Here is a 14158-nt window from a genome sequence, read left to right as displayed (position 1 = left end):
TTTATTTTTTTTTTTATTTTTAGGAGAGATTTTTTTTTTGAAATATGATTTAGATATTTTATAGAAATTTATTATTAGTATAAAATCTATTTTATTATATACAAATTTTATACAAAATCAGGTGTGGGTACAATAAATATTTCATATCCATCCTAACTTAAATAGTTGGAGAGGCAATATTGAGTCATCATTTATTAATGTCAATACCCCTTTTTTATTATTTTTTATTTTTTAATAGATGTCAATTACCTTAGTTGCTTAAACTTTGAAAATTTCCCATAGCATACGGGATCAAACCCTATTACATTACTAAGTTGATTAAGTTTTGAAAATTTTATTGTTTTGAGACCAAACCTTAAATTACAGAGGTTTTTCAGTTCGGCAAGCCACATGGTGCGGCACGGTTACTTGTATTTTAGAGTTACTTGTATTTTAGGGTTACTTGTAGGGTGTTACTTGTATTATGAGGTTTCTTGTATGGGTTAATTGTATCGTGGGATAATCAAAACCAATAACACCCTACAAGTAACCCCTGATCAAAACCGATAACAGCCATACAAGTAACCCTAGAATACAAGTAACACCTGACAAAACTAGTAATACCCTACAAGTGACCCCGACCAAAACCAGTAACACCCATACAAGTAACCCTAAAATACAAGTAACACCTACAAGTAAGCCCTGACAAAACCAGTAACACCCTATAAGTAACCCCAACCAAAACCAGTAACACTCATACAACTATACAAGTAACCCCAGAATACAAGTAACACCTATAAGTAACCACTGACAAAACCAGTAACACCCTATAAGTAACCCTTGCCACACCATGTGGCCAGCCACATACAAAAATTTGTAAATTAACAATATTACGTACTATTATTATTAATATTAAATAAATAAATAAATGTGTATTTTTTTCAAATCTAATTGAATGATATAAGTGATATATTTCATCTAATCAAAACTCTCTCCTCTCTCCTCCATCCTCTCTCTAAAACCCTAGCCTCCATCATTTTTGAAGGGGCTTCCATTGGTTTAATTATAACCAGTGGAAAGCCCCAATCCTTGTTTCTTTTAATTTTTTTTTTAGGTTTATAATAATGCTTCCACCTTTTGGGAGGAATTTTCTCCCTCGAAAAAAAGAGTTTCCGATCTCCTTCGAAAGACAAGGGTTTTTTGACCTCCTTCGAAAGACAAGGCTTATCTCCTCTTTTCCATGGGGAAATTTAATTTCTTAGTTTTGAATCCATGATATTAGATCTAATAGATTGTCGTGAAATTATTTCGTTGGTGAAAAAATTATCAAGTTTTCAAATACAAACAGATGAATCAAAAGGAAAACATCCCCACGACTACAAAGGATCATTAGATTGTCTTTCCAACAAGGTTGTATTTTCCAGCGATATAAGCGGGAGATGTTCCACAGTGCAAGATCTACTTGACGATTGTAGTTTTTATGAAGGAAAATTTTATTTGATTCAACATCTTATGTATTTGTTAACGTCGAATCTATATTGTAAATATCGTATGACTTTTAATTAATGAAATATTTTTGCTATTCTAAAAAATAAGAAATCTAATTGAATGATATGAAGTATTCTTGACTATGGGCCCTTGATCGGGCTAGACAAATTTTAACAGGCTAGGACATGAAAAAGAAGGTCTTCTTTCATGATTCCAATATATAATATACTTAATTGAAGATGATGTCAAAGGAGATAAAGTGTTAAATTAACTTATGGAATGACAAAGTGGTAACACGAGGAAACGAGATAGATGGAGGAATTGAATTTTATCCTGGCCTCGTTGGTAATGGGTACTCGCCTTCACCCTAAGATAACTTTACGTTAAAATAATGAGGATATAGCAATCCCCATTTCTTCACCCATCACCACAATATCACTACGTAATCACCCTAACAATTACACCAATACTATCGAGATAACATTATAATTCTCTATTTTAGATTGATCTCTTGCCTTGTTAACTTTGATATATTTATAGTATTTCTTTCGTTCATTAATAATCGCAACAATTACCATTTTTTTTAATGATATAATACATAAATGCTATCATTGTTGCTTTAATTTATTTATTTTTCTAAAATATTAATTTTTTAATAAAAAGTCATATGATATCTACAAAAGATATTTGAAAATTCATAACATAATGAATCAAATAAAGTTTTATTTCTTAAAAACTACAACCATCAAGTAGATCTTTCATTGTGGAATCTTTTCCCCTTATATCGCTGGTGTTAGTAAGACAATCTAACAACTCCTTTATAGTTGTCAAGAATGTTTTTCATCTAATTAATTGATTAATTTTTTCATCAACAAAGTAATTTCACAGCAATCCATTAATTAGGTAAGGATTTTAAAGTAAAAGAAGTCTCCCTTGGCTTGTTAGAGTCGATCAAGTTGGGACAAATAAAGCCTATATTTTTAAGGAGATTGAAAACCTTACCTTTTGAAGAAGATGGGAAAAAAACAATCTTGTCTTTCAAAAGAGATATAAACTCTATTTTTCGTGGAAGTGTTGATTTAATTTAACTATATATTTGAAACATCAATTTTTATAAATTTGTATTAATAGGATATTATCTAGAGATATATACAATTTTGACAAATGTGATATATCCATTTCAATTATGTGAACCAGTTATACAACCTTTTGGGATGGGTCCTAATAACTCATATGAATCACATAAGTTTGATCAACATGGTGACAAATGATAATAATGTGATTGTAAATGTCATTTTCTTACTACGTGTATGTTTTTATTTTATTTTTTAAAAAAAGTTATTTATTATATATTTTCATTTACAGTGATTGTATCCTAATGTAGGATTTGTTTGTTCACTTATTTTGTTTTAATTTATGTTATGCAAACTTATCTAAACTTATAATATTTTGTCTAAACTCCTTTGAATTTATATTTCTCGAATTTATATTATTTTGTTAAACCATATTTTATATGAACCAATTTGAAAATATTTGAAATTGTATCTAAAGTTCTTTGAAAAAACCATATTATATTTGAACTTATATAGGTATAACTTATTCTATATAATTAAGCCAGATAAGAAAAAACAAGCAAACCCTTAATTTTTACATTCTCCTCTTACATTACAAATTTTAATGCTAATTTTCTCTTGCATCAATTACAATTTATTAAATTATTATCACTTTTTATTTTCTAACATCAACCCTTTAATAATTTAAAGAGTAATATTTTTATATGGCTTTTCACTTTTATAAGTTAGAGTCCTACTCCCTTTTTTCAAGAATGCAATGTTATTGACAAAATCTATATATCATGCAATATCTGTTGACCCGTCCTTAATCAATGTTTTAAATATATTTTGTCTTTGAATACTTTTAGGGTAACTTTAACCCCTACTCGTCTTACAACAGGTTTATAAAAGTCTGCATTAATCAAGAATTTGTATCAATGTTTTATTCCCTTCAATCCGTTGGAAGACAATAGTTTACCAACACTACGTAATATGAAAACGCAAATACTAAATACAACTAGGTCTATTTTATAGAAACGAATGCACAATGCTTATTATTTTGCACAAAAAAAAAAGAAAAAAAAAAGAAAAAAAGAGTGTAAAAGACCATGCTATGATTAAACTTTCTCCATTGTAGGCTAAATGCAACATGTTGATTACCAACTTGTTAATGCACAACTTTGAATATTACGGAGTAATAACTTTAATTATATACCAATTAATTAATTATGTCATGAAAAGTTGAGATCGATGTATTACATGTGTTTTTATACTAAAAAAATTCGGTCAAAAGATGATAAATAGTGAAAAAATAACATGTTGTATCAAATGATTTATAAATAAGTAAAAATTATAAAAAAAAGTTGATAATATGTAAATATTAATCAAGACGTTTCTAAAATTCTAACAAATTTTACAAGATCATACTCGAATGTGTGTTATCATATTCATCATCTTAACGAGCCGTCTAAACATGGGCGGATCTAGGGGGGTTCATTGAACCCCCAGATTTTTTGAAAAAAAAAATAAAAGTTTTGATTTTTTTTTTTTGTGAAGTAAATAATCAAATATATAAGTTTGGCACATTGGTAAGGGAGTGACTAGTAGGGTAGTGAGGCTCCTCTTAGATCATGGGTTTGAGACTAGTTGCCCTCATTTATTTATTTATTTTATTTTTTTTCCTTTTGATTTCTTTCGTTGTTCTTCCTGAGTTTGTCCATGTTGGGTCAGTAATTTTAGGAGTAGTATGTTGGTCCTTTTGTTAAGTTAGAGAGTCAAATGAATTTAAAAGTTAATGAGTTTATTTAGTGGGTTTAATGATGGCATTATACTTCCAGTTTTTTAGCTTATCATTTGTTGTTTGTTAGCCTACATATATGGTTCTTGTATTTGGTGAATTAAGCATGAAAAAGATATTATTGAGTTCCTTATTTTACTTGCTTTATACTTATCTAATATTATTATTATTTTTATCCTTTAGTACGTATTAGTTTCAACAGTCCTCTTATTCCTCTACTCCTCTTAATTCTTAAATCTTTATTTAATTATAAATTAGTAATAATTAGATTAATTACTGATTTGTTTAATTAGCTTTGATATATTGTTGAATACTCGAATTGCTGACAAATTGAATTTTAGAAACTTAGAATTTAAAATTTTTACTTGGTCTTTTAATTGATAATTAGAAAAAAATTCCATTGTCAAATTTGTGTTTATTAGGTACTTAGGATTTTTGTTTTATGTGTAATATTGGTTTTTTGCAATAGAATTATAAATTTATAATTTATAGAAGTACTAATGTATTAGCACGCCTTCAAAGTATAAAACTCGAAAAATGCTTTTGTAGGTTTTTTTTTTTAATTTTTATTTTGTAACTGTTTAATCCATCCATTTGCAATAAAAAATTTGAACTTATGTATTGAATATTTAATTAATATATGAGTATCGTTTGTTTTTTAAGATTCCGAACCCACAGTTCGGAATTCCTGGATACGCCACTGCGTCTAAATGCTTCTTCCGTTTCTTTTTAATTGCATTATTTTCCTAAAACGAAAATTTCAGATTAGTTGCATCACTTTCCTTTTAACTCCATAGTTAATAAAATTTCTTTATATCTCTCCTATCACATTGATACATTTTTTTTTCATTCTCTTTATCTCTCATCTTTAAAAAGTGTCTAAAGCGTTGCCAATTTGCAAAATAATATAACGTGTGATGGTTATAGATGTGTAATAATGACAAACATGCTAGTAGATGCAATATCATAATTCCGAGTGTATTTTTTGAGTCCTTGTGCACTCGTGTCTATGATCAATGATTTCGTGTTAATTGTGTACATTAGATGCATAATAAAAGAAGAAAGGCAGATACTTTCTTCCCTATTCTAAAGTTCTAAACCCAGAAAGAGTGGAACTTTGAAGCAAGATCTGCGCACAAGCCTTTTGCCAACAACATTCCCAGCAACAATCGTAAACTCCGCATTCCTCGAAGGCAGCTGATTCAACTAATTAACTCCCAATTAAGACAACACTATATCTCTGTTAGTACTTTACTCTCTATTGCTTTTCTTTTGTTTTATTTTATTAATTTTCTTCCCAAAATATCTTTTAAGTTTATGATATTTGTCTAATTATTAATGGGGGTGCATTGAATAAGTTTATAATTGATGGGGTTTACTTTAAATTGTTTTTATATTGGCGCATTAGTTGTTTTATTACTGGATTAATTGGTGCAATTGTTGGGTTGATCAAAATAATGGGTTTGAACTTTGAATATGTTTAGGGATTAGGGCTTGCATTTTTCTCATTATTTGGTTTTTAATATTGGTAATTAGCTGTGTTGTTCAGCTGATTTGTTTATTTGATCATTGAGTGGTTTGCTTCAATTGTGTGAAGTTTGTGTTAATGGTTAATTGTTGACATAATGGGTTTGAACTTTGATTATGTTTAGGAATTAGGGCTTGCATTTTTGTCATCATTTGGTTTTGATTATTGGTAATTAGCTGTGTTGTTCAGCTGATTTTGTTATTTGGTCATGGAGTTGATTTATTCCATTGTCGGATGAATATGTTTATGGTTAATTGTTGATATAATTGATTGATGGCCAATTTTATGTTTGAGTCGATTGATCATTATCGAAGTTATGTACAAGTATATATTATCCGATTTTTTAGTGTAAATGAAGATAGGGAGAGCTATAAACACTTTCTTGGTTATTCAAACATTGGATATTTGGATGATAACTTATCAACTCTTCGTTGAATTTTCAAGGCCCCATTTTTATAATTAGACGGCCGTGTGTGCAAGAGTAGTTGACCTATAATTATTTGAACACAAGGTTATGAATCACAGACAACATTATTGAAGTTGCAGCCCTTGCAGGTCTATCAAGTTACAATTTTATATTCAACAAATGGGTTCTTCATTAAAAGGCCCATAATTTTTTATTTCGCAAAGCATTCAAGTGTTTGCAGAGGAAAATCATTGTTAATAGTATCAAAGATTGTTGTAAAAGCAGAGCTGTACCCAAATGCGTTATGATGATATTTTGAGGGTTTGGTAGTGTGATATGAAAGGGTTAGTATTAAAGGTTGTGGTGTCACATTTGATCACTCGCACTAGGGTTTTTAATCAAAAGCTGTGTACTCAGATAGCTAGAGTAACAAGCACATCTGCTTGATGAATCAGAAGAGGAACATGCTAATTTACCTGTGAAATGAGATGATGCTATTGCCTTGGTCTGGGTCTCAGGAACAGGACTGAAAGTGGAGCCAAATATAGAGTTTTGCTAGGAATGCCAAGAGTTAATTGCTTTGATTTGAATGTTTATGAGCTAGGATACTGATCTTTTATGACTATCTGTGGGTGGGCAGTGTTTGGGGGTCATTACACAGACTGTAACTGAAGATTTTCTATTTTCTTTTTAGGAACAGCTTTTGTTGTAAGGATGTGCACATTCTATGACCCATACCTTATATAGGAGATACACTTGGTAATCATTGTTTTTTATTTGTGAAGTGTCTGTAGTTTCTTTGCTGGGATTTGAGCAATAATTGGGAATTCTTTTTATCTTATAAGAAAATAGAGTGTGAGTGTTGCTGTAAAAAAGGTTGACTATGAGGTTCTTGGAGTACTATTTGACTTCAGAATCTAGAGCACTACATGAGTGCTGTTGATTCTTCCGATCTTTGCTGGATGAAACAAAAGGTCTTCGACTCTTCATTATACATTGGTGTAGTTTCGTAAAGTTTTTGGGGTTAGACTAGAGAACCTGTTCCCATTATTTTTTGGATAACTCCCCGAAATCTAACTAGCCCGTGTAGAATTCATTAGGTTAGAACTCATGGCAATACTCCTTGATTCCAAATTTTCCCATGTCTATCCTAGAAAAAGCAATTTTTGCTGAAATATCTCTTGACCGACTTTTGATTATATATAAGCCTTTCTCAAGTACCTTATATCAAAGATCTTGATCATTTGTGAGATTTTGCCTTCATTCTTAGATCATTATATCAATCCAGGTTGGGATTAGGGAAGATGATATTAAGGCAATTGGAGCACATAATGTTGTCACAGACTTTTACTGCCATTACCAGGAGTTCCACTCTTCAGAGCATGAGGTGTTCCTCCATCACCCCGCTCTTCACATCATCAAGAAGGCTTCGAACTTTCTCCACCATGATTACTAGATCCTGCAAGAAGGCGGGTTTCAGGCTTTTCTTCTCTGTCTGTCAAGTTTTCAGCACATGTATCTTTTCAATCTTTTGTGACAGTAAAACTGTATTTGAATCATGAAGATATTTTGCAACCCCTAATCATTAGCACATTTAACATGCAGATGGAATCAGAGTCTTTTGTGTTTGGGCCTTACAAAATAGATCCAAAAGAAGTATTTTACTCTACTACTCTCTCTTATGCCATGGTGAATTTGCGCCCTCTTCTTCCTGGTAAACCTTTTCACTTTGTTTAATCTGTTTAATATAATTCAGCATCAGTTACCTGTTATATTGGTTGTTTTTTTTTTTTTTTTTTTTGATGTTTTATACTTTTTTTTACTCATTTAGACAGATACATGATTGATTCTTCCCTGGGTGTCCAAACATGCATTGTAATTATGGAATCAATTGACTGCTCAGTTCTTAGTTTTTACATGTCATGCATATAAAGGAAAACTTTTACTTGTACAAAGGCTCAATTAGAGAGATTAGTTAAGAATGGAAGACATAAATATTCTGAATTTCTAGATGCTTAGTCGCTTAGATCAACCCTAGTTTTCTTGCTTTAGTTAGTTGCGTTCAAAGGAAAATATTGTAATGTACTTATCTATTTAAAAGAAATCTATTTAAAAGGACTATTGTGATTTGCAAAATATTTAATATATGGCGTGTACAAGTAGGTGAAAAGCTAACATGCACCTAATTAGTTAATAGTCAATGAAACAGAAATAGTGTCTTGGTGATGGGTTTCTATTTTTGTTGTTGTTGTCGACTTGCTGGGGATCTAGGGACTTTTTTCAAACTTAAGATTGACGTTTTTGCTCTACCCTTCACCATCAAGCTAATTTCCATTATCTAAGATACCTCTTTTATTTTTTTGTTCTTTTGCAGGTCATATCCTTTCATTTTTTATGACATCAAGTTCCTTTTATAAATTCCATCTTATGTAAATTTTGGACTATAAAGTTATTTTATGACAACAGAATATGCTTGCACGACTGCAGTACGCCACACACACTGCATGCAAGTATTAATAAATGCTATATACAAGCCAAACTTTATAACATATCTGATAGTGAGATAAAGTAAGATTAAACATGAGATTCTGCTCTTATTCATTTCAAGCATCAGACATAGTGCTTTCTCTCATTGTCTTTCTCAGGCTCTATATTTAAACTTTGCCTTGTAGTTTATTTCAAGACAGCGAGCTTCCTTTGCTAACCTGATGCAGGTTTCCCTTTAAGGGTTTGCTGTTGTACTGGATTTTAAGGTTCTGCTTCAAATCAGTCAACTATATTGACCTTATGCCTGATCATCTCACCTTGGTATGTGGGGTGAGTTTGCTAGTAATTGGTGTACTTGCTAATGGTACCACTTTAAACTAAGTATTTTTCACTTGTGTGAGTTTTGTTAACAACTCAACATTAGACAGGGAAGTTCATGATTTTCATATTTATGATAATTTTAATGCATTGTTGCTGTACTTTTAATCCAAACTTGTAACTGAACTTATGAATTTCTTTTATCAACAAAGTCAATGTATGTCAATGGTTGTGTTCTCTGTGTGCTTGGTTTACTTAACATTTCTTACATGTACTCGTCTGCCCAAGGCGTGAAGTAAAGCGCTTTGCTGATCTCACTGGTGATGAGACCTGTGATTTATGGCTCACAGCACAAAAAATTGGCAGCAAGTTGGAGCATTACCATAAAGCATCATCACTAACTCTTGCAATCCAAGTACGTATAGTAACATTACGATATCTTGTTGGCCTACTATGTACTCATCAATTCAGTTTTTGTTGGTTGATTATTTTAATTGGTTTACTTAACATTTCTTCATAGGGAATGTGCTGCAGGAAGCAGCATCTTCCATTTGTATAGGATTATGTGGGAATGTATACATGATTAACTATCCTTAATCAGCTTTCCTTTAAAATTAGAAATTAATGCATGCCACCCTTTTTGACAAGTCAATTTGACTATGCAAGTATATTATGAATTATCAGGATGGACCTCAAGCAGGACAGACCGTACCACATGTCCACATTCATATAATTCCTCGGAAGACTGGTGACTTTGAGAAGAACGATGAAATCTATGATGCGGTAAGCTTAGTATGTTTACTATAGATTCTAATTCCTCTCTCAATGTGCAAGTGTGTAGCTTGCTCACTTAACCCTTCCTCGTTTGTGGTACCAGATTGATGTGAAGGAGAAGGAATTAGCTGAAAAGCTGGACTTGGACAAGGAAAGGAAGGATAGAACCCTTGAAGAAATGAATCAGGAGGCAGAGGAATACAGAGCTCTGTTCAAGTAACTATTAAGCTTTGGTGCCCATATTTGCTTCATATTTCGCCCTGATTTCACTTTCTTGCTCGTTCGGAACAGAAACTGGGTATTATGCACTAACTATTGTTCATACAATATGATTGAAAATTTAATGCTAGGTCATGCAGTACTTGATGCTTTACTAATATTAGCATCTTTCTTCACTCTTATTGAAAATCAATTGCTGATGCTCTCTGAAAAAATTATATCATGACAAAAAGATCTGTTTATTCAAGCTTACTGTTCAATTTTTATAATTGTGGAGATTTGTGTTATGTACTTGCTCTTTGAGTCTTCCAATGGGAGTAACATTATTAGTCTAAACTCGCTACTTTCCCATTGGTGGCTTCATCTGCGACTCTCATTAGCGACTTTAGGTTTTAGTCTAAAATCCTAACGCGAGGGAAGCGTTTTTCGTCCAAGGCTTAGCATTCTCCAATCTAAGTCAATATGTATCTTACTATACCTTATTCCCATATTAATAATAATAATTATTTTTTTTTTTCCAAAAAATATACTCGTATATGTTATATAATGAATCAAAAATAGGTCAAAACCTTTTTTTTTTTCCTTTTTGGAAAGTAGGTCAAACCTATTAATTTCACAAGAACAGTGAAAATACGAGTAATTTTTTCTACAGTATTTTTTTTAATTGAAAATAAAAGCGACCATGAACAAACTCTAGGGTTTTACGACATGAACGCCTAAAACATCAGAGATAGTATTTGCTGGTAAAATTGAAACCAAATCAATATCAAACCAATGGCCAAAAACCACAATTAGGCTTAGCAATTTAATCATGCATGATCAATTAATTACGCAATAAGTTAGAATTAAACAGATTTCTGAAGCAAAACTATACTGCTATATTACGATTGGTGAAATATTGTAAACAAGAAATGTTATAAACCGAACTGCTGTAAACAATAAAAACAGAACAAAGTTACCGGGAATTAGACTGAGTCGCGGACTATGTCGCTCTCTTTAGAACATTCACGGTACTGCCCTTTAATTTGTGCAAGCAGCTCGTACAACAACCGGATGTTCCCCAGGATAAAACAGTCTGTCTAAGCAAGGAAAATACCAGTGGATTTGCACAGAACCAGTGGACAACTAACCACCAACAAATATAAAGAACACTGCTCGAATATTTTGTAAGAGAAAAAAGGGATTAGAAAAATTCTGTGATTTTTTGTTATTTAAAAACAGTGAACATAACATGATGTTTTATAGGCAAAACAATGGTATAACGGTAGCAAAAACCGTTCCAACACCAGCGTGATTAACGCCAAAAACGGTCAATTAAAACGTTAATTTACCCAGTCAAAACGGCCAAAGTTTAATTAATCTGGAAATAAACGTTAGAGAGATAACCAGTCAAAACCGTTTAGCAAAAATCAAGGCACTAATTACGTAATTAAGCCTTGTTCAAAAACTGAGCAAAAATTAAGTTTAATTAATAAACCCGACTCGACTCGACCCAGCCCAGCCCGGCTCGGTTCGGCGCGCGTGATAAGTGGGCTTGGTAGGTAAGTCCTCCCTCTCCACAAAATGTGGGTAGCCCAAGGGCCACACCCAAATACTCCACATTCTCCAATATAAGGGAGGACAAACTTCTATTTCCCACCAATGTGGGACTTTTTGTTTTCCACAAAATTTACACCAAAACACACTTGTTCCAACAAGAAATAATACTATTCCGAAATAAAAAAAAAAAAAACGTCAATAATAATAAATCCTACATTAATAATAACAACGTCCCTAAATAAGCATTATGACCTCCTTAATCATCATCTTGATCTTGATCTTCACAACGTTTTCGTCTCCAACTTTTGATCTCCAAATACCGTTGTTTGTTCCTCAAATTGGCCAGATTCTCACCAGTGATTTTCTTAGACGATTTGGAATTGTTTTTGATATCCAAAGACTTCAATGTATCGCTCAATTCTTGTACAGAATTCTTGGCGTCTTGAATCTCCATCATTCGCCGCAGTCTTTGCACAAACAATTGATAATATTTATTTTTTCGTATCGTCGGTTCTTCAGAAAGCTTGTTTTTCTTAGGATCACTCTCAATATTCTTCTCACAACTCTTGCATTTAACCATTTTTTTCGAATAAAGTCACCTAAATTACGAAGTAGGTTATTGAAATTGAATTAGATATTGAACTATATAGGTGTATATATATAGCTTTACTATCCTGATTCTCTAAGGAAATTACAAATTTTATTTGATTTCAAACTCCAACTTTTTATGTTGATAAATATGGAATATTTCCTAATAATATCTGATATCTTTATTTATTTCTTCCAAGCATTAATTCTATCTTATATCACAATTACGATTTACCAAGTATACAGAATTTTTTAATTAATTAATTTATTTATTTATTTACTACTAATATCACACGATAAAATTATCTTATATGCGGGTTTTTTTTTTTTTTTTTTTTTTTTTTTTTTTTTTTTTTTTTTTTTTAAACTGAAAAAACTAGTTTGCTATGGAGTATAGTATTTCAATTAGGTTAAACCTGTATGATGCATGATTTCATTGATTTGTATATAATCTATTTTTATGATTTGTAAACTTGAAAAAATACATAGGTATAAATAAGAATTATGCACCTTATACAAAAATACTTGTAATTTTAATTTTAGATTTTCGTCAGAATTATATATAACTAGTTTTGTGTCCCTGCTCGGATTGTTTATTGAATTTTAATATAAATTTTTCATCTGAGATAACTCGTGACCCAACTTTAATTGACAGGTCTACGAAGTATATATATTATTTTAACCGATTAGTATATGTAATAAATGGATTTTTTTACGCTTTGAACTAATTCTTTCGTTCCAAAAAATATTATGATAATAAAAATTTATATGATAATTTTTTAGAATTATAATCTAATAATTTTTTTTAATAAATTATAATTCAATTTGTACATCTAAAATATTGGTATTTTATCGAAAATAAAACACTTCTCTTAAAAATAAATAAATAAATAAATAAAACACTAAACTAATAATTTTATTCTAAAATTTTATCCAAATAAAATTTTAAACTAATTTTTTTATTTTAGAAAGTCTATTTAAATCTATCCAATGTGGCATGACACTTGGCGTTCGTGTCTTCGTGACCTGGCTAAAAGTTTAGCTTATTCCCTCCGTCTCCAAAACTTTGACTTTTTGGTTGATTACGCAGTTATTAAGAAATTAAATAAAAAGAATTAAAAACATATTGGAAAGATAAATTTACATGAGATTTGCTTTTTTTTTTTTTGTGCAAATTTACCTGAAGCTTGTAAAAACGTAGAGACATAAAGTATTAAAAATACATGAAAAAACATAAATTTTATATGGGAAAGCAAATTTTGCACAAATATTGTTGTAAATTGCTGGGTATTTTAATGCAAATTGGTCGATTATTTTGGGACTAAAATTAGGCAAAAGGGTCGAAGTTTTGGGGACAGAGTAGTGCCGAGTGCCGACTGCCTAGTGCTACTCCCTCTGTCCCCATAATTGACAACATTTGTTTTAGTAATGTAGACTACTCTGGTAGTTAGGCAACTACTTATATTTAAATGCATTGTAATAATAGTATGTATGTAGTATGAATCTTTAATACTTCTATAGTAAAACAATAATTTGTGTACAAGATTGGAGCATTATTGACAATTAACTTTGATAGTTAGATAGTAATGTTTCTTCTAGGAGGTTTAGCGTTTGAACCTCTTCATCATGAGGAGTCAACGTGACATAGACCTTTATAAAAACATATTTAACTATTTAAGTAATTGGAACCTTAGGTTATAACCTTAGAATAATCTGGTTCGAGTCTTTCGCCTTACTTTTAAATATAAAAATCAACCCATACCCACCTGATGCCCTGATGGGCTGATACACATTTTTTTCCAAAAAAAATAAAAATAAAAATAAAAATTGCACGTAACAAAATGAGACTATGAGAAGAGTGAAGGCCCACAAAGCTAGCTGTTGAATTCATGACCATATTTTTCTTGAGATTTTTTTCCCCAAAAACCCACAAAAAAACAAGAAAACAATGCAATTTATGTGGTATGGGTCCAAACACCAAC

General features: G+C 31.0%; 1 protein-coding gene across 3 annotated transcripts; it reads left to right on the top strand.

Annotated features, from left to right (window-relative positions):
- Positions 1–5278: 5278 nt before the first annotated feature.
- On the top strand, positions 5279–10296 carry LOC110701997 (bifunctional bis(5'-adenosyl)-triphosphatase/adenylylsulfatase FHIT-like). 3 transcript variants are annotated; one of them, XM_021879629.1, is made up of 6 exons: positions 5279–5559; positions 7540–7720; positions 7857–7967; positions 9325–9471; positions 9741–9839; positions 9934–10296. In XM_021879629.1, exons 2-6 carry the CDS (start codon positions 7556–7558, stop codon positions 10048–10050), a joined length of 639 nt encoding a protein of 212 aa, XP_021735321.1. In that variant the 5' UTR covers positions 5279–5559; positions 7540–7555; the 3' UTR covers positions 10051–10296. The 3 variants fall into 3 exon arrangements, with proteins under 3 accessions (XP_021735321.1, XP_021735323.1, XP_021735322.1); XM_021879631.1 differs by having other exon boundaries at positions 5287–5559; positions 7540–7766; XM_021879630.1 differs by lacking the exon at positions 7540–7720 and having other exon boundaries at positions 5291–5559.
- Positions 10297–14158: the final 3862 nt, after the last annotated feature.

Source organism: Chenopodium quinoa, unplaced genomic scaffold (genome assembly GCF_001683475.1).
Source record: "Chenopodium quinoa cultivar QQ74 unplaced genomic scaffold, ASM168347v1, whole genome shotgun sequence".
Taxonomy (NCBI): Eukaryota; Viridiplantae; Streptophyta; class Magnoliopsida; order Caryophyllales; family Amaranthaceae; genus Chenopodium; species Chenopodium quinoa.
This window is presented reverse-complemented; position numbering and strand designations above follow the sequence as displayed.

What these genes read in the sequence shown, in the direction of transcription:
- LOC110701997 (XM_021879629.1), top strand. Translation starts at nt 7,556, where the DNA reads ATGATATTAAGGCAATTGGAGCACATAATGTTGTCACAGACTTTTACT. An exon ending in TTACTAGATCCTGCAAGAAG is followed by an intron (nt 7,721 to 7,856) that starts GCGGGTTTCAGG and finishes TTTAACATGCAG; the next exon opens with ATGGAATCAGAGTCTTTTGT. An exon ending in TGCGCCCTCTTCTTCCTGGT is followed by an intron (nt 7,968 to 9,324) that starts AAACCTTTTCAC and finishes TAACATTTCTTA; the next exon opens with CATGTACTCGTCTGCCCAAG.